Source organism: Lagenorhynchus albirostris, chromosome 10 (genome assembly GCF_949774975.1).
Source record: "Lagenorhynchus albirostris chromosome 10, mLagAlb1.1, whole genome shotgun sequence".
NCBI classification, from domain to species: domain Eukaryota; kingdom Metazoa; phylum Chordata; class Mammalia; order Artiodactyla; family Delphinidae; genus Lagenorhynchus; species Lagenorhynchus albirostris.
This window is the reverse complement of record NC_083104.1, coordinates 40,067,906-40,086,290: the sequence shown is the minus strand read 5'-3', so window position 1 is coordinate 40,086,290 and position 18,385 is coordinate 40,067,906. Positions and strand designations below refer to the sequence as shown.

General features: G+C 48.6%; 1 protein-coding gene across 19 annotated transcripts in view; it reads right to left on the bottom strand.

The window, feature by feature from the left end:
• Positions 1-18,385, bottom strand: part of MAP4 (microtubule associated protein 4) — a 171,370-nt gene that overhangs the window by 3,425 nt on the left and 149,560 nt on the right. For 9 of the 19 annotated variants that reach the window (XM_060162066.1, XM_060162071.1, XM_060162072.1 and 6 more), the window contains 9 exons: positions 16,181-16,287; positions 15,166-15,381; positions 11,693-11,897; positions 11,075-11,134; positions 10,662-10,954; positions 9,094-9,207; positions 7,199-7,291; positions 2,668-2,749; positions 1,071-1,183 (listed from right to left, as the gene is read on the bottom strand). In XM_060162066.1, the coding sequence (XP_060018049.1) occupies positions 1,071-1,183; positions 2,668-2,749; positions 7,199-7,291; positions 9,094-9,207; positions 10,662-10,954; positions 11,075-11,134; positions 11,693-11,897; positions 15,166-15,381; positions 16,181-16,287 (1,283 nt within the window). The remainder of the gene's footprint in view (positions 1-1,070; positions 1,184-2,667; positions 2,750-7,198; positions 7,292-9,093; positions 9,208-10,661; positions 10,955-11,074; positions 11,135-11,692; positions 11,898-15,165; positions 15,382-16,180; positions 16,288-18,385) is intronic. The other 10 variants (XM_060162070.1, XM_060162081.1, XM_060162076.1 and 7 more) reach the window with 7 other exon arrangements.

Genomic DNA, 18,385 nt, shown 5'->3' with positions numbered 1-18,385 from the left:
ATCAGAGCAGTGAAAGAAACGGGCCTCTGTGTTAGAAAAATAGTTCCAGAAGTGATAAGAAAGGGAGGTGATGTGAGTAAAGAAAAGACTTGCGGTCAGAAAGGCCCAGGCGTGAGCCCTGGTCTGCGTGCACCCGTCGTGTGGCCGGGGACAAGTGACTACACCCAAGTTAGTGCCCCGGGGGTGCTGACCAGAGAACAGCCCCTCACAAGGTGTGGAGCATGTCCTGAGAGGCTGCGACAGAGGGAGCTAGTCCGGGCTTGAACGGAGCACTGAGGTGGGTGGGACAAAGTGCGGGCTGAGGTGGAGCCGCGCTGCGCGGTCAGATGCAGGGGAAGGCCTGGAGCACTGCTCATGTCCCCTCTCCCTCGCCCACCCCTCCCTGAGCAGCTGCAGCCACCCTCAGGCTTGGAAGCCGGCAAGGCGCTGCCCCCACGGCCCTGCTACCCGATGACACGGAACAAAGGACAGACAGCATCTTGGCAGACAAAAGATCTCACAGTACTGTGGAAGGAGCGCAGAGGGAAGAGAGGGAGGGAAGGGAGGAGAGGCCCAACCAGGATGGGAAGCCTGCCGCCCGAGTGCTCTCCAGAGCCCGGTCCGCGCAGGCCTCCAGAGGGGTGGATGCCAGGCCTGCCGTCACGGGCAGTAAAAATGTGCCATTCTGCTCCCAGGCCCAGAACAGAGCCTGACACAGAGCAGGTACCGAACACTCCCGTCTCAGGAGGTGCTGCGAGAACGGTACCACACAGACCCCGGCCTTGTGGGGACCTGCACTCCAGCCCTGTCCCTCTGAACATGGCTGAGATGGGCTCAGAAAGGCAGGCCACGGCTCTCAGGGGAACGTTCCATCTCCAGCTGGACAGGTGAGAGGTGACCGGGCTGGGGCCTCTTCACCTCTCCTGCCTCACTCAGGACTGATGACAGACGATGGAAACAGCAATGGTGTGGGTGAAACATGACCCCTGAAGAGACTGAGGGGCGGTGACAGGTGCCCACCTGCTGGGACCCAGACTCCAGCCGCACAACCCCACCCCCCAGCTGTGTCCCGGCCAGGACCCACTCACTACCTTCACGGCACCTCCTGCGGGCAGGTGGCCCACGTTATCAAGAGATCCCACCTTCGCCTGGGCCTTCTCCTTGAAGTTCAGCTTTTGACTTTCGATCTTGACATCTCCTCCACCTGGAACCAAACAGAAATGGGTCACTGTGGGTGGCAGAGAAATACCCCTACAGGCAAAGCCAGGAGGCTGGCCAAGGACTGGGATGTGCCCAGTATAGAAATGGGGAAAAAGTGACCTGCTCTGAGGACAAAGGAAGAGGCACAGTGAACACATGCTTTCAGCCTCATAAACACCCTGTTGGTCAGGGTCAAGATCCTGGAATCCTGGTTTTCCAGCTGCCACCACTGATACTGGAGGAGAGGAGTGACTTGCTCAAAGTCACCAGCGAGCCAGTGAGTCACAGGATGGAGTATGGTCTAGGTGAGCAGTTTAACTGAATCTCACTGTCATGAAAAGAAGGGAAGGCAAGAGGTGGGAGCAGAGGGGAGGCAGTCTGTACACAGGCAGCGTTCACAGCTCAGCCAGAGTGAGGCCATGGGATCAAGGGCCAGAGCACTGTCACTGGCCACCCGGCCCCTCAGCTTGGCTTTCCCTTGAGCCCTTCTTCATTCTCCCATCTCCTCCTGGCTCATATCACCAACCTCAACACCTAGCTGCCTGCCAAATTCTCCAGGTATCCTACCCACTGGATTTCTGGCCCCTTGCAAAAACTGGACCTCAAGTCACTCAGTGTCACTAGGGAAGGAGGTATCTCACAGGACTGGATTTTCCAGATAGAAGGAAAAATGAAGGTTAGTTAAGGGGCAAAGTGTTTTGATCCTTTTACACAGAACACCTTCTAAAATGGATGACAGTTTTTGCTGAGAGGGAAGGGAGTTTTCTTTGCCTTCCCCTTAACTGGCCCGTGGCGTGGCGACTGATCTCTGAGACACCAGACCTGTCAGCCAGTGTGCCTGCCACTACAGATACGGCACTACCCCAAATCTGCTGCCGACCCAGGGTCCAGGACACGCGAGGCTCTTAGGGTACAGCCGAGCCAAGAACGCAGGCCCTGCTCAGACAACATTGCCAGTGGCTCAGAGGCCTCTGCGGGGGCGCCAGGCCACCTGTGCTGCTGGCAGGAGAGTCTGCACTGCTGTAGTGGCAAGATCCACATGGGCAGGCCGAGGCGGCATTATTGAATGGCTCCCTATCTCCTGCTGGAGCTGCTGGTGGATGCTTCACTGCTCGAGAATACCCTTTGCTCCTGAGTCTGACAGGCAAGACCCGACCACCACTCTCCAGAGCTCCTTCAGCACCAGCTCCTGAACGCTTGCCTGGGAGGCTGAGAAGGGTTCTTAGCCCCTAGCGTACCTTTCCCCTAGGCCTAGGTCAACAGTGTCATGCACACAGCAGGTCCTCAAGACGCTGCTGGTGCAAATGGCAAACCTTCCACACTGTTCCTCCTCCAACTAAAAGGTTAGTGCCCAGAATCCCCCCTCCCTGACAGGGACTGAGGACTACGTTGTTTCTACTGCTGTGCCCTGGGTGTGTGGCTCCAGGAATCTTCATGGAAGGACAGAGACATAGGGGTGAAACCTGGGACAAGGGAGGCACCACTCACCAGGCTTGTGCTTAATGTTAGCCTTGGACCCACACTTGGAGGAGACCTTAGAGATGTCCACCTTCTTGTTCTGAATCTGAACCTAAGGAGAAAAACACACAAAAAAGTGACTGCCTCAGTGAGAGACGGTGTACTGCCAGGTCCAAACCCATGCTCTCTTTATAGTCTCCAAACCCGAGGTCAGAGGCCGCCTTCTCCAAAGGCTTCCCTGGCTCTAACCTCACTCCATCCCTTCTTCATACCATCTCTTGAAGGGACCTCAGCACCAGCTCTACACTAATCGCTTCAGGTGCTCAATCATCACCTACAGCGTACCTACTACCATCAAAACAGCAGCCTCTACTCTGGCTCATCTTTCCAACAAGGCTGCAGTTCTCCCTAAACAGGAGCTTGGGGAAATGCACTTTTCCCAGCCACAGATCTGGCAGCTGCTAAAGCAAGCCACCACGTGTCCTCGGCAACAGTGACAGGCTCATCTTGCGCCATCCCTGAGATGACCTGTGAGGAGTCAACAGAGGTCACTCGCCACGGCTGGGCTCTCGCCAGGGTGTGGAGTCCACACATCTGTTGACAGTGTGCCACAGCTGAACCTAGTCCTCAAAAAAAGAATAGTTGATAAGGGCGAGTTTCGCTTTATAGATGTATTCCAGCCAATAAATGAAGAAAGGACAGGATAATTAGAGTCTCACCACAGTGCACCTTCACTGAACTCATGGTTTTGGGCATCAACAGCCGCCAGCATCACGAGGAGTGAGACGACAAGAAGAGTGAGACATTATGTTTCCTGATAGAAACACCACCACTGCCTATGAACGTCTTGCAAAAATGTGGGGAAAAATATCAAGTCTGAATCAATCTAAAGAAAACTGTGGGTGCCCATCATCGGATGAATGGATAAAGATGTGGCACAGATATACAATGGAATATTACTCAGCCATAAAAGGAACGAAATTGAGTTATTTGTAATGAGGTGGATAGACCTAGAGTCTGTCATACAGAGTGAAGTAAGTCAGAAAGAGAAAGTCAAATACCGTATGCTAACACATATATATGGAATTTAAGAAAAAAAAAATGTCATGAAGAACCTTGGGGTAAGACGGGAATAAAGACACAGACTTACTAGAGAATGGACTTGAGGATATGGGGAGGGGGAAGGGTGAGCTGTGACAAAGCGAGAGAGAGGCATGGACATATATACACTACCAATTGTAAAATAGATAGCTAGTGGGAAGCAGCCGCATAGCACAGGGAGATCAGCTCAGTGCTTTGTGACCTCCCGGAGGGGTGGGATAGGGAGGGTGGGAGGGAGGGAGACGCAAGAGGGAAGAGATAGGGGAACGTATGTATATGTATAACTGATTCACTTTGTTATAAAGCAGAAACTAACACACCATTGTATACCAATTATACCCCAATGAAGATGTTAAAAAAAACAATAAATAAATAAAAAGAAAACTGTGGGACTAATGAATACGTTAAGTGAAACCATGGGGACATCCTCAGCAGAATCCAAATTCTAGGACAAACCACTCAGTTTACTCTTGAAAAATATTACCGTGAAAAAAGAAAAAATGAACAGGGAACTTGTAGAGTAAGAGAAACCTAAGATTATAAGATGCAAATCAACCAATCACAACTTATGGACCTTACTTGTTTCCTGATTAAGCAAACCTGTTTAACATGCTATGGGATTTTATATACATATGTATATTAGAGTTCTTATCTTTTAAAGTTACATATTGGAATATTTTCAGATAAAAGATATAACTGAAACTGGCTTCAAAATAACTGGGGTGGGCATTTATAGATAAGACTGGCCACAAAGATTAATAAATGAAGCTGGGTAAAAAAGTACATCCAATTCACGTTACCATTTTCTCTACTTTTGTATATGTTTGAAAATTTCTATAATTAAAAGTCTTAGGGACTTCCCTGGTGGCGCAGTGGTTAAGAATCCGCCTGTCAATGCAGGGGACACGGGTTCGAGCCCTGGGCCAGAAGATCCCACATGCCGTGGAGCAACTAAGCCCGTTGCGCCACAACTACTGAGCCTGAGCTCTAGAGCCCACGAGCCACAACTACTAAAGCCTGCGTGGCCTAGAGCCCGCGCACCACAACGAAGAGTAGCCCCCGCTCGCCACAACTAGAGAAGGCCCATGTGCAGCAACGAAGACCCAAGTCAGCCAAAAATAAAGTAAATAAATAAATTTATATATATATATTTATATATATATATATATATATATATATATATATATATATATATATATATATATATAAAGTTTTAAAAAGCTTAATTGCATCTCACTAAGTTAACAAAGCCTCTGAGACAAGCTCTGCCTTCCCAGGCTGGTACATAGAAGAGCCACAATCCGCTTCCAAAAGATACCCCCAACCTGCTCCCCTAGCCCCCGGCCTCCACTGACGGCTTTGGCTTTAGGGAGCCACGTGCTGCTGCTCTGGCCTAGGATGTGTGTTTCTCGTGCTAGCCCCAAAGCCGCCCGCAGTGACGCCTGGCAGCCAGCACCAGCCTGTTCACCACCACCCCGGCGTTCTCGCACCTCGCTCAAGCCGTGTGCTCACGTGATCTGCCCCTGGCCTGCAGGCCGCTGCAGGTGTCAATACTGCTACTGAAGTGACACTGCCAACAGGTCTCAGAACCCATTAACATACACACCCCTCCTTGCAAGGGTGAAATGGAATTAAAACTACTGCAACATTTAAACTGGGATCAGCCACAGAAGTAGCTGCTATGTTCTCACCCGATGGCCTCTCAGTTCTCAACAAGAGGCATGTTTATGTGTACATGGGGACATGTGGGGAGTACTGACCAGGATCCTGTTCCAAGCCACGAATCCCTGTGGTAACCCCAGAATTTCTCTCTGGGGTAAGGAGGGCCCTGTGGGGGAATGGGGTTAGACGCGTACGGCTGGTGGCCACCCTTCTTATACACAGGTATATTTATGGTGGCTTTATGGAGGGGCTGATGGAAGGCAGGACAGCGCCATAGTCCAGGCTGTTTACCCTCATCTTCCCACTGGAAACACTGTCACAGGCATTTTCCTAATGCTCTGCTGTTTAAGGAAACCTCCTAAAATGAAAACTCTTTTAAAAAGTACATTCCCTCACCAAAAAAATCTTGTTTGAAATCATGTGTAGGCAGTGTGGGAAGACCATACTAGGTGACAGATGAACGAGGACTATTTTCAGAGCTCTGACATACACCACACAACATATATAAATGCATTTCTGTGTCACACACACACACACACACCCACACACACATGCACGCAACCCAATTCCCTCAGAATCCCTGTTCACCTTCCATTTGCATCTAGGCCAAAGCCTGAGAGGAAAAGCTAGGGCCAGTGCCTACCTGCGCCCTTCATGGGTTGGATCTTTCTCACCTTAACCACACACTGCCTTTAAAAGCTTCCCCCACCTCTGCCTTCCCACACTGGGATGGCTGATCTCTGGCCAACTTCCAAGTTGGCCAAGAACCAGCCACCCGAGTGCCAAGGATGCAGTTTCTGCCCACGCCAGGAAGAGCCACTGGTGGGGAGATGACCAGGAAGGATGTGCAGTAGGGGAGTTGTGCGGGGGGAAGAAAGAGGTGTTCTATGTTTGCACCCTCACAGCAGAACTGCAGGGTTGGGCCCTCTGTAAGCCATGGGCAGGACGACACGACCACCGAGGGGGCAGGGGGACAGAGCCTAAAAATGAAGAGGGTAAGCAGAGCAGGACTTAATCCAGGTCAGGAAAGAGAGGAGAAGGAACTGAATGAACCCAAGGGAGATCCGGACAGGGCAGCTCTCTCCCTCTTGGGGGAGAGGTGGTGAGGGCAGGGCTCTGTCACAGGGACGTGGAATATGCAAGTGTGCTCTCCACATACCAGATGACAACGGTGATCTACACCATCTCTCCCTAGACCAGGACCTCCCTATGAGCCCCAGTCACCTGTGTCCCTAACACAGATCTTAAGGGTGGTACAGAGTAGCAGCATGATAAACAGGATGTCTAGATGGGAGAGAGAAAGAGCCAAAAAGAAAAGGAGATAGGAGGAAGGGGTTGGAAAAGGTAAACAGTGGGGGAAGGAGAGCAGAAAGAAAAGAGGGGGAAGGAAGCAGGGAGAGAAGAGGAGAAAGAGCAGAGTCACAGAGATGCAGGGAGGGCACAGGACGGGTGGGAGCACGTGGAACACAAACTCCCTGCTCTACAACAGCAAGGACTCGAGGATGGACTCTGGAGAAGTCCGGACATCTGTCTCCAGGTCAGGACCACTGCACCCCCAAGAGCGGACTCGAGACAGACCGCGTCCCTCAGAACAGGTCTCTGAACCCCTAAGGCCTCCCACCCACAGGGGCAAAAGATGTCAAGTGGGTGTCACCAGCTGTCGTTTAGGGCTCACCAGAAACACTCAGTCTGAACACATTTGAGCATCGGGGTCCCCCCGACTCCGCTTGCCCGCCAGGGCGGGGCGGCCCTCTTTCCAGGGTGCCTCAGACACCAGCGGCCCCGAGCGCATACTTACATTACCACCTCCAGGGACATGCTTAATATTGTCCTTGGAACCACACTTGGACTGAATATGGCTGTAGCTCACTTTTTTGGAGACTATCTGGACCTGGAGTGTTAGAGAACAGAAAAAACAACACAAAGGGAGAGGGCTGGTTAGAACCGACACGGGGCAGGCAGTGAGTCCACACGTGACCACGACGAGCGGCAGGGAGTGCTGTTAAAACCCCACCTTCAGCAGAACTGCTGTGGAAAAGCACAGGCCAAGGAACTGGAAGGAGCAGGAAAGGGAGTGTAAACACGAACAAACAACACAAGGACAGAAGATGTCGCCAGAGTGCTACATGGGCATCCTCACTGCTCCTGGGGGCCGGCTGCAGTTCACAGGGTGCAGACAGCAGTGGCCCCAATGCCCACTCAGCCACGGCCCACCCCCCGCCTGCTCTCTCCCCGACGCTCCTCTCTGCAAGGGTCCTGCTCATCCGGACCCGTCCTCACCCAAGGACGGCACTTCCCTTAAATCTGGGGCCTGGAATCGCTGCAGCCAGACCTGCTCTAGGAAGCAGAGGCTGTGTGGAGAAGCCCGGGGCCGCTGGCTCACGGCCCAGATCTGATGCTGATGGGAAGGAAGGGACCCGAGGCCGCTGGACCTGCTATGCAGAACCCTGGGCACCAGGGGGCACAGGCCGAAGCCACACTTCCACGCAAAGCCCACTTGTCTCAGGACTCAAGAAAGCACAGTGCAATTGAGGTTTAAGTCTAGTCTTCTTTTTGATTCCAGGGTAAAACCCCTTCCACAATCCTCCAGATGCCCAATCCTGTGCCCTGTTTCATGTGTAAAGAGACTAGGCTCTGGGCAGGGCTGCAGTGAGGCACAATCTGGGGGGGCACCTCCACAATGTGTTGTATATAAACGGCTCCCCCTGGAATGGAGCAACACAAAGGCTCAGGATCCAAGATCTGGGACAAATAATTCTTTTTGAGCCTTCTCAAGAAGGAATGGTTGCCAGCGTCCTTCCTTCCTTTCCTTAGAGCACTTGACAAATGATGTAGTAGCCCCCAAACTGAAGGGTTCTCCCCAGAGTAGAATCTACCCTGAGAAACTCCAACTGTTCCTTGCCTTCTTTACATACATCAATGATGAACAACTGGTGAGCAAACCACTTTCCTAATGAACCAGAGACCTACAGGACCTCTAGAAGCTCCCAGGAACCATGGTGCAGCCTTCCCCACCTGCTAACCATACAAAGTCCTTGCCCTGGCCACCTACCTGCCACAGATAAGGGCAGAAGGTTCCCGGGGCAAGAGGAGGGCCCTGGCTCCAGGGTGTGGAGACAAGGGGAAAGAACCTAGCATTTCCCCGCTGCATCCAGGTGACTCAGCAAATCCCTATGCTGAGTGGGTTTTCGCTGGGAATCAGTATCCTAACTTTCAGTACAGAGGTCCTTGGAGAACCACGACAAATGAAGCTATCTCCACACCCAGAGGTGTTGAGAGGGGCCTTCAGTTGAACTTGAAGCACAGGGGCTCCAGGGTTCCTATTGCTGGAAGGTTACCAGTGCCACGTCTTACTGAGGAAGAAGCTGGGTACTCTGTGTTTGTGTACATAATGGGTATGTTTCAGATCAAGGTCAGAGTGAAGGAAGTGACTGAAAGTGTTTGGATCCATTTTATCCAGCTAAATAAATATTCCCTAAAGGGCTAGTGGGCTCCTAGCTCTGTTAACTTTCAGGTTAATAGAGAATACTTTCTGATGCCTGAGTCATCAAACACAGAGGAAGGAACACAGGGAGAAGTAGAAACTAGTTAAGGATAAGAAAAAAGTGCAATAGAAGGGAAAGTGACTGAGGCTGGAAGAAACAGTTGACCATCTTTTTACCTTCAAGAGGTAAGAGTCTAAATAAAACTCACTTTCCCAGCAGGCGGTTTCTGTGCACTGCCAATTGGGCCGGCTGCTTTAGTGACTGCGTTAGGTTCAGGCTTTCGAGCTGGAGCAGCTGCCTCTGTTTTTTTCTCTACTTTGGCCTGGATGGAGATAAAGGGAGGGCAAATTTCAAACCAAGAGGACAAGAGCCCAGATACAAAGAAGGGAAGAAGGCTGAAGGGGACTCGCATCCAGGCCAGGCCACCATGCAGAAGCAGGTCACCCTTGCTCCTAGAAAAAAAACACCGATTTGCCAGGGCAGACCAAGCTGGAGGGAGAGGGGCTACAGACCAGACTTGAGACACGAGGAAGAGATCAAGACACCATTCGTGGAGAAGAGGCAAGAAGGAGGCTAAATGAGCGATTCTCTTCTGAGTGTGTACTAGGGTTTTCAAATCACAATGTCCCACCCCCCTGCCCTATGTTCTGATATGCCCCAAGCAAGCTGCCATGGTCACAGGGAGCCATTACTGATGATGGGAAGTGCCACACCCTCAGGTACGTTGGAACAGAAAATACTTTCATCACCAGACTGAGTTACTGAACTCTCCACCAAGACCTCCTGCAACTTTTGCACCATGAAAACATAAGAAGAGCATGGGCCAGGGTGGGGAACAGGCAGGCCATCACCACCACAGCCCCAGATGCCTGGCTGGGTACGTTAGAGCCATAATCTCTTGTCAAAAGCAACTCTTGGGCCCTTATCCCAGTTTTCCATCAGTGTCTTCCAACAGCACCAGGATTCTCTTCAATTTTTTAGCAGCTCTGGATTGAAGCAATTTAAGTATCCTATCCTGAGTGGCGGGTGGGCGGGGGGAGGCGTACGCCGGTGGTGGTGGTTTAAGTGCTAGAGAATGAGGCAGGAGGTGAGAAGGTTGCTGCTCCCGGGACTTTGAACTTGGACTTTTGCCACCACCTTTTCACACATAAAATCCCCGTGGCTGCTAATAGTTAACAAATAATTCTGGGATGGATGCACCCAGAAAGTCCTTAAAGTGAAGCGCTGTGTCCAGCCATGCTTCTCCATCTCAACACTCTATCACGGTCCTTTGTTTAGGAAAGCCAGGGGCTCGCAGCAAGTCACCCTGGCCACAAGAGGACACTAATCCTTGTTCAGACAGACTCTCCACCCAAGACACAGCATAGGGAACAAAGAGGTGGTCCATCTTCTTTCTGCCTATCCTGCTGTTCACAGTGCAGGCGTAAGAAACAGAACAAACCAGGTTCCCGCCCAGTGTCTCTCACCTGTTCAAGGCTCAGAGGCCTCCTCTGTTTGTTTTGTAAAGCAGAACCCTTTTTCCTCCAAAAGTGTAAGCCTAAACCCCAAAATGCAGAACAGGAGAGGAGAAGAGAAAGCTCAGAGCCACCGGCTTGCTGCTGCTGGGAGGCGGAGCCCAGGAGGAAATTCCCTGACGCTGAATCCAACGTCCTGACTGCTCCCTGCATGGTGGGCCCTTTGGGCTGATGCAAGGACATGCCTGGGAACGGTGCTTAGACGTGGCAGAGGAAGAAGCAGGGGCCAGCCTGCTGAGGACCCCAAGCTCCCTGGACTCACCCGGCCTCCTCCAGGCTGGTGCTTGATGTTTTCCGTGGAGCCAACCTTGGAACGGACATTCTTCAGATCAGGGGCAGAAGCATTGGTAGCCACGCGGCCCAGCCTTGGGGCAGAGGAGCTGGGCTTGGCTGCCGTGGGCTTCTTGTCCACGGAAGGAGTCCCAGAGGGCCGGGGAGGGGTGGCTGTGGGCTTGACGCGGCTGGGAGTCACCCCTGCTGGGGGTGCCGCCCCAGGGACGGCGGCGCTTTTCTTCACGGAACTGGTGGAGGTGTTCTTTGGGCGACTCACGTCAGCTGCAAAGGTGGGAGTGAGAGATAACGGGTATGCAGGGAAGAGAGCAAAGGGAGCCTTAAAGCCATGGAAGAGGTGGGGGTTTAAATCTGGGATCCACGAAGCGGGGGATGGGGTCTTACCTGGTGCAGACTTCGTAGCCATCTTCTTGATGTCTGCAGGTTTCCCCTCAGTCTTGACCGCTGCACAAATGTATACTTTTTAACATCACGATTAACAAAATAACCTACTGAATGGCTCATCCAAAACTGAGATTCATGCATTCATTCAACAATTACTGAACTGTTTGAGCCAGGGGCTGTGCTAGTATCTGAGAATAAACTAGTAAATCAGACAGCCGAGTAAAGACCACGCCCTGATGGAGCGTCCAAGGCCAAGCACTGTGTCTTACTCTTTTCTACAGTCTTGACAGTGCCTTCCCTTCTACATGGACTTTCTTTGAATGGCCTATTTCTTATCATGAAAGTCCACATGCTGTGGAGTTACTAAGAAAGGAATAGTAAATTCTACCTTGGAATTCATGAGAATCCCCTTCACTCAGGATTTTTCTGGATACACATACTTACTAACCTCACATGGAGATCGAGGCTATCACTTTTCAAAAGACCTCATTAAGGACTGGTGCACAAGCAGGTCTGCACAGATGTCTGTGATGCCGGCTGGTGCTATGGCTGGAGCAAAAAGCCAAGGCCCCACCCTCCTCCCCACTGGTTCCCATGGGAGGGAAGTGCAGTACTCACCAGCAGGCCTCTTGGGCAGGGGTGTAGAGGGGCTCCTACTGCTTGGCCCAGCTGAGGCAAGAGTGGCAGCTGCTGTGGCTTTTGGAACAGTCTGGGTGCTCTTGGAGCCAGGCCTACCGGCCAGGGCAGAGACCAGCTTGGATGGCGAGGCTGGCTTGGATGGTGAGGCCCGCTTCTCAGGAATCTTTGCCTCTGCAACAGGCTGCTAATAGGAAAGTGGGAATAAGAGCTGCAGGTCAGCAATAGGCCGAGGAAGTCATGCCAAACGATGGTTCCATATAAGCTTATGCCAGAAATCAGGGGTACTGTGGGCTTGGCACTACTGATAGGAAATATATGTGGCTATATGATCAAAGTCCTCCACACAACATAAGAAATGGCTATGTAGGGTGCCGTGTGATCGGGAATCAGGAAACAGGGAGTCAAACCACCTGAATCCAACCTGAACCAGTGAGAGTGAACAGCCCTGAAAATATACCACACCACAAAGTACATCTGCCTCAGGATCCACTGCATTAAATACTTATGTATTTAAGGTATTAATATTTGACCAGAGATCAAACAAATACATAAAACAAAAAATTTAAAATGTTCAGTCAAATTCAGCCATTCTTTTGGCTAAGATGCACCCAGTGAATTCTGAACAGGATGGAGCTGCAGCTGGAAACTGCGTTGACCAAATCAGTCAGGTCTAAGCTCTAGCCCCAGGCAGGACCCCAACTCACAGTGTGATCTTGGGCAAATCACTGAGCCTCTCTGGGCTTTATTTCCTCATCTGGACAAAGGAGGCTGGAACAAAGGATCGCTACCGACCAGCTTTGATAATAAGTGATGTTAGGGATGGGAGGATGAGGATTCTGTAAGAGCACAGGGACAGTAAGAAGGGGCAGTGGAGGGTGCAGGCCTGACCAACAGAGGGAATGAGGAGGCCGATGCCACAGTTCTGACTGAAAGCAAAAGGGAAAAGCCTCTCAAGTGCAGACACAGGCCATCTGGGTCACTCTAGCTCCTCTTCCATGGAGGCTGGGCATGTAGTCACTATCAAGGAAGGGAAGGAATCAATACAGCCTGGTTTCTACAGGAATAGGCAATGAACAGACTGTTTTGATAAGCAAATATACCATGTTACTCAAGAGAGTAAGCCAAACCACAGACAAAGGGGATCCAGCTCTTATACTCCAAGAGAAATGGCCACACAGAGGGTATGTTGGTGGAGACAAGCAGGATATTGCTTAACTGGAAAATCAGCTAAGGAGGTTCTCAGAAATTAAGGGCTGGCAGCCATTTAAATAAACTCGAACCCTGCAAATGCAGGGTAACGATCATTCCTACAAACGAAGGGCCCAAGCATGGTGTTAAAGAACCCTAAGGTTGGAATCAGGGGAAGTGGTCCAGCTACCAGCTCTGTCTCGAGCGTGTCGTGGGATTCCGTGCAGAGGGACTCCTGCTCTGTTTACTCTAAAATGTAAAGACTAAACCAGATGCTCTCTGGGGTCTCCTTCAAATTTTCAATACTATGAGTCAGAATAATCGGGTGGGGTCTTATATTTTGCTAGTAAGAGTAATAATAATAAAATAAGTTAGAAAAAAGTTGCTTGAGATAGAAATCTCTAAAGGATGTGATGTTCTTTAGACGTCAGGCTTTTGGCCTCAGCAGGCTGCAGAACCAGCCTGTTCTCAGAGTTGGAGTCACTCTCCTGTTTTCTCAACTATATTTTCTCCTCTGCCAGAATCACAGATCTTATTTTTTCTGAATAGTTTTTTCCCCTTTGTTTCCTCCTATAAATCTTTCTACCAAATAAGGAAAAAAACAAATTTCAGTAGGCTTTAGTTTTTATCCATCTCTCAAGATGTTTCCATCTGTTTCTTATCTAAAAGATAAATAACAGTCATCATTATGAGGCACATCACCTCTTCAGGTCAGCAGCATCTCAAAATGCTGCCTAAAAGCTGCATGGCAAAAAGACAGGAAACAAGAGTGTTGATAGAGGCCCTGAGCACCAGTGTTGGAGTTAGACCCAAGTTCAAATACAGGCTCTGCCGCTTATTAGCACTGGACTACAGAAAGGTTACTTAACTGAGCTCTGAAATGAGGATACTAAAATCCACATTATGGGTTGTTGAGAGAGAGAATTAAAAGAGTTAATGTCTATAAAGAAACCACTACAGTATGCTTCATTTTTGTTATTATTACAGAGTGAACTTCACTAGACAGTACCCCCTCCTTCCCATGGCCTCCTCTGTCTCCCCCAGGATTTGCTGCTAAGAAAGTGTCAGGGAGGAGCTGCTGCCACGGCTCCAGCCACCTTCCCTCTGCCCTCTTATTCAAATAAATTGTTTTCTAAACATCAAGAAAAGCAGTGTCAACTGGGTAAATGAGGATCAGAAAGCTTTACGAGATTTTATAATTCCTAGTCTATACTAGGATTTCTCAGTTTCTTGGCCAGGGTTGTCAACCTAGCTGACAATTCCTAGGTTCCACCAGTTTTCTTTACAAGATTAAATGAAAACACTGACATTTTAACATGGTAAACTATTCCTCATCATGATTTTAAAGAGTAATATCGGGGCTTCCCTGGTGGCGCAGTGGTTGAGGGTCCGCCTGCCGATGCAGGGGACACGAGTTCGTGCCCCAGTCCAGGAGGATCCCACATGCCATGGCATGGCTGGGCCCGTGAGCCATGGCTGCTGAGCCTGTGCGTCCGGAGCCTGTGCTTCGCAGCGGGAGAGGCCGCAGCGGTGAGAGGCCCGCGTACGGCAAAAAAAAAAAAAAAAAAAAAAGTAATATCAGGCTGACCTAAAGGCCCTTTTCAAAGAAAAGAAGATATTAGAAAAGGCAGTCACAGATTCCACCCACCCTCTCCTCCAAGAACAATCCTGTGAAGCTACTGCTGTTCCAAACTGACCCATTTCTAAGCAGTAATGTGTGGGTGACCCGGAAAACTGAAAAACTGCAGAAGGAGCCCAGTGAGAGGTAGCCTAATGCCAAAAGCAAAGTTAAGTTACCACCTGATGCTGGAATCTGCTGGAAGATAAGCTGGAAGAGCTAATCACTAATCAACTAATGGAGGAAATTCACTTCTGCGGGATGATTAAGAAGAAAGACAAATAATTGAATTTGACTGGGAATTTGATGGCGGAATTACACCAAAAATGAGTATATGATTGGCATGTGGAGTGGGGAAACTGGTTAACCAGTATGTAAACAGACAAAGAGTGAGGAGGAGCTGGGAGAAAGGAGGAGCCAGAGCAGAGGCAAGAGTGCCTCCAGCCAGGGCAGAAAAGGCACAAAGGAAAACAGGCCACTGAATTTCATGGCTGCGTCAAAGTGATTTGCATTACTCTTCCCCCTTTGTCCTCTCCTTTCCCCTAGTCCACCAGCCTGCTTCCATGTCTGGAAGCAACAGAGTCTGACTACCTGACGCTCGGAGGGGAAAACTTTTCCCTGGCACGGTGCTCAGGTGACTACTTACCTTGGGCTTCCCGTCTTTTGAAGGTAAGGTGGAAGGCCTGGCAGTGGCAGCAGCTGGGCGTTTGGGTGGGGCAGCCGGTGCTGAGCCTGAAGCAAGGCTCATGGGTTTTTTATTCGACCCACCAAAGGTGGTGGGAGCTGGCTGCTTAGGGAGAGAAGTGGGCTGTGTTTTGGCTTTCGATGTTGAAGTCTTTGCAGGTTGAGTGGTGGCCAAAGGCTTTAAGTTGATTTGTTGTTTTTTTTTTAAAGGCCAACATCAAACACACAGACAAGAATAAAAACAAATTTAAAAAAAAAGTATAAACTGCACAATTCAAAGTAAAATTATAAGCAATGAGGATAGATGCAACTGAAAATTAGCACTCCTTTCTTCTGAGCTCAGTAAATAGTGGAAAGACACCAGGATGCAGATAAAGAAAACTGGGAATTGTTTCTTAATGACAGTGTCACAAATTCCAGCAGTTTGGCACCTGAAGATTTAAATTCAGTCATAACTTTAAACAATTAACTAACTTTTGAAGCCTGCAATAATTCTGTGAAGAAAGTCACCAGCAGGTGATTAGGCTATTTATTATCTGCACCTCTATGAGGCAATATCAACGTCCTGTTTTAAACCCACACTAAAATGTGGCATTTGTACTTTGCAATAAGTACCAATAGATGTCTGGAGCTATGATCCACCTTAACAATCTGTGCTCCTTTTTCATTAACAGAGACCTCAGAATGGATTTCTGAATAATTCTGCAATTCCCTTTATTATTGTTGTTAAGGGAAGCAGAAACAACATCTACAGAACAGATATTCAAGATAATACGGTCAAAAGCAAAAGATTTAAAGGTTTGAGTTAGGCCACCATGGTAAAATGGGAATATAAAATATTTTCTAAGCATGTCCAAACTTGAGGAAGGACTCTAGCTCAGAAAAAAGAAATTTCATTTGCATGATTCAAGCAATAATAAGCAGAAGATAGTTTTTAAAAATCACAGCAGAAGACAACCCACCATTCTGGCACCTACCTTTGTTTTCTTCTCTGGGCTTGGTGGGAGCTCCTTGTTTGGAGGGGTGGTGATGTCATTTCCGGTCACACTCCCAGTAAGCCGTCCTTCTTCTAGTTTGGCTATTCCTAAAGGGGGAAAAGTTATGCTAAGCAAATGTTTTTCACACCCATTGTGAAAATGCAAGTCTTTGCAGAGACACACCACTAACTAGCACTTCATTCTGAGAAAATCCAGAGCTATGCTGCTGAAAGTGGTCAAGACTCCCAAGTCCCCCTCACTGTGACGAAGGACAGTTTTAGACTCCAGAGATTCAAGCAGCCTGTCCCTGTGGAAAAGCAACTTAACTAGGATTTGCACAAATGCTCAGTGGAAGGAAATGGCCCTTGAAGTTTTGTTTCCCTTCCCTGGAGACCGGTAAAGGGGTTTTGTCACCCAACCACTAACTCCCAGAGCACACAGGGGACAAAAACCACTTCTACTAGAGTTTATCTGTTGGAATAAAGGTTGCTGAGAGATGGGATAAGAGCCAGAAGATCATCCAATGTCCTCCCCTTCCTTCCTTTCCCTGTAAAGCACCACTTTATGGAGGATGTGAGATGAACTTGATCTGGTTCTAGCAGTGACCCAGATTTCCAACAAGGCCGAGGAGACCCATGAAATCAGATCCAGGGCCAGAAATAAAGTCTACAGCCTAAGGCTACGCCCAGCAGCACCACTGTGGGGAGGTGACTCCAGATTTCAATAGGGCTATACCAGAAAGCATTAAAATACCATGAAATTTATAACCTGGGTGTGGGGAACACCTTTCTAACTGACACAAAATCTAGAAGCCAAAAAAGGTAAGTTGGACTACAGAAAAATAAAAAGCTTCCACGTGCCCCAAAAAACAATACGAAAAGTCAAAAGGCAAATGATAAACAGGAAAAAAGTATTGAACCTCACATCAAAGACACAGAGCTTATTACATAAACTACTCCTACAAATCAACCAACTCCTATAAAGGCCGAAAAGAAAATGAACAGGAAAAATGGCCGAAAGAATATGAACACAGTTTACAGAAAAAGAAATACAAATCACTTTTGAAAATATGAAAAGATACCATTTCTAACCTAACATATTGTCCAAAAGTCCTAAAATCTCAAAGTAGCTGCTGGGGATAATGTGAGGACATACGCTGCTGGAAGTGTGTGAAATGGTACAAATCAGATGCAGGGCAGTCTAGCAGTATCTCCGAAAATTACAAGTGCAAATAAATTCTAATCCAGAATTACAATTTCTGGAAATTTATCTTAGAGATATATTCACATACCTGCAAAATAGCAAATGTGTATGGTCTTTCACCAGAGCATGGTTCCTAAAAGCAAAGGACTGAACCCAGAAGTCTGTTAACTGAAAACTGGTTAAAGCATATGGCAGAAGTATCAATGTTGTCTCTGAATTTGAAAAAATAAACCATGACTGATAGGGAACGATCTCTACTCAGTGAAAAGAAAAGCAAGGCACAGAACAGTAGGTATAACATGAAACCATTGTCTAGAAAAGACAATACGCTTCTATTGCAAATACACTTGTACATGCATTTTAAAAAAGTCTTTGGAAGAACGATGATGAAACAAAACAATGGTGACTTAATTTTGGGATGGGGTGGAGGACCAGGCACAAAACTAGGGAGCGTTAGGAGGCTTTATTTTAAAACTTTTTGTTTTGAAGTAAAGATTCACAGGAAGTTACAAAGAAATGTACAGGGAGGTTCTGTGTATCCTTTACCCAGTCTCCCCCAATGACACCCTGCATAACTATAGTACACCGGGAAACTGATATTGGTACAATCTAGAGAGCTTATCTGACTTTTCCAGTTTTACATGCATTCATGTGTGTGTGTGTGTGTGTGTGTGTGTGTGTGCGCGCGCGCGCACGTGCACGTGCATGCAGGTGTGCGGGTATGTAAGCAGTTCTATGCCGTTTTATCACATGTGTAGCTTTATGTAACCACTACTAAGAATCAAAACATATTAATTGTTCCATCACCACAGAGCTCGCTCATGTTACCCTTTTTTTTTTTTAAAGCCACCCCACTCCCTCTGCCTTTCCAATCCCTTAATCTCTGGCAGCTATTAATCTGCTTGCCATCTCTAAAATATTATTTCAAGAATATTATATAAGTAGAATCACACAGTGTCCTACTTTTTGTAGCTGGCCTCTTTCACCCAGCAACACGCTTCG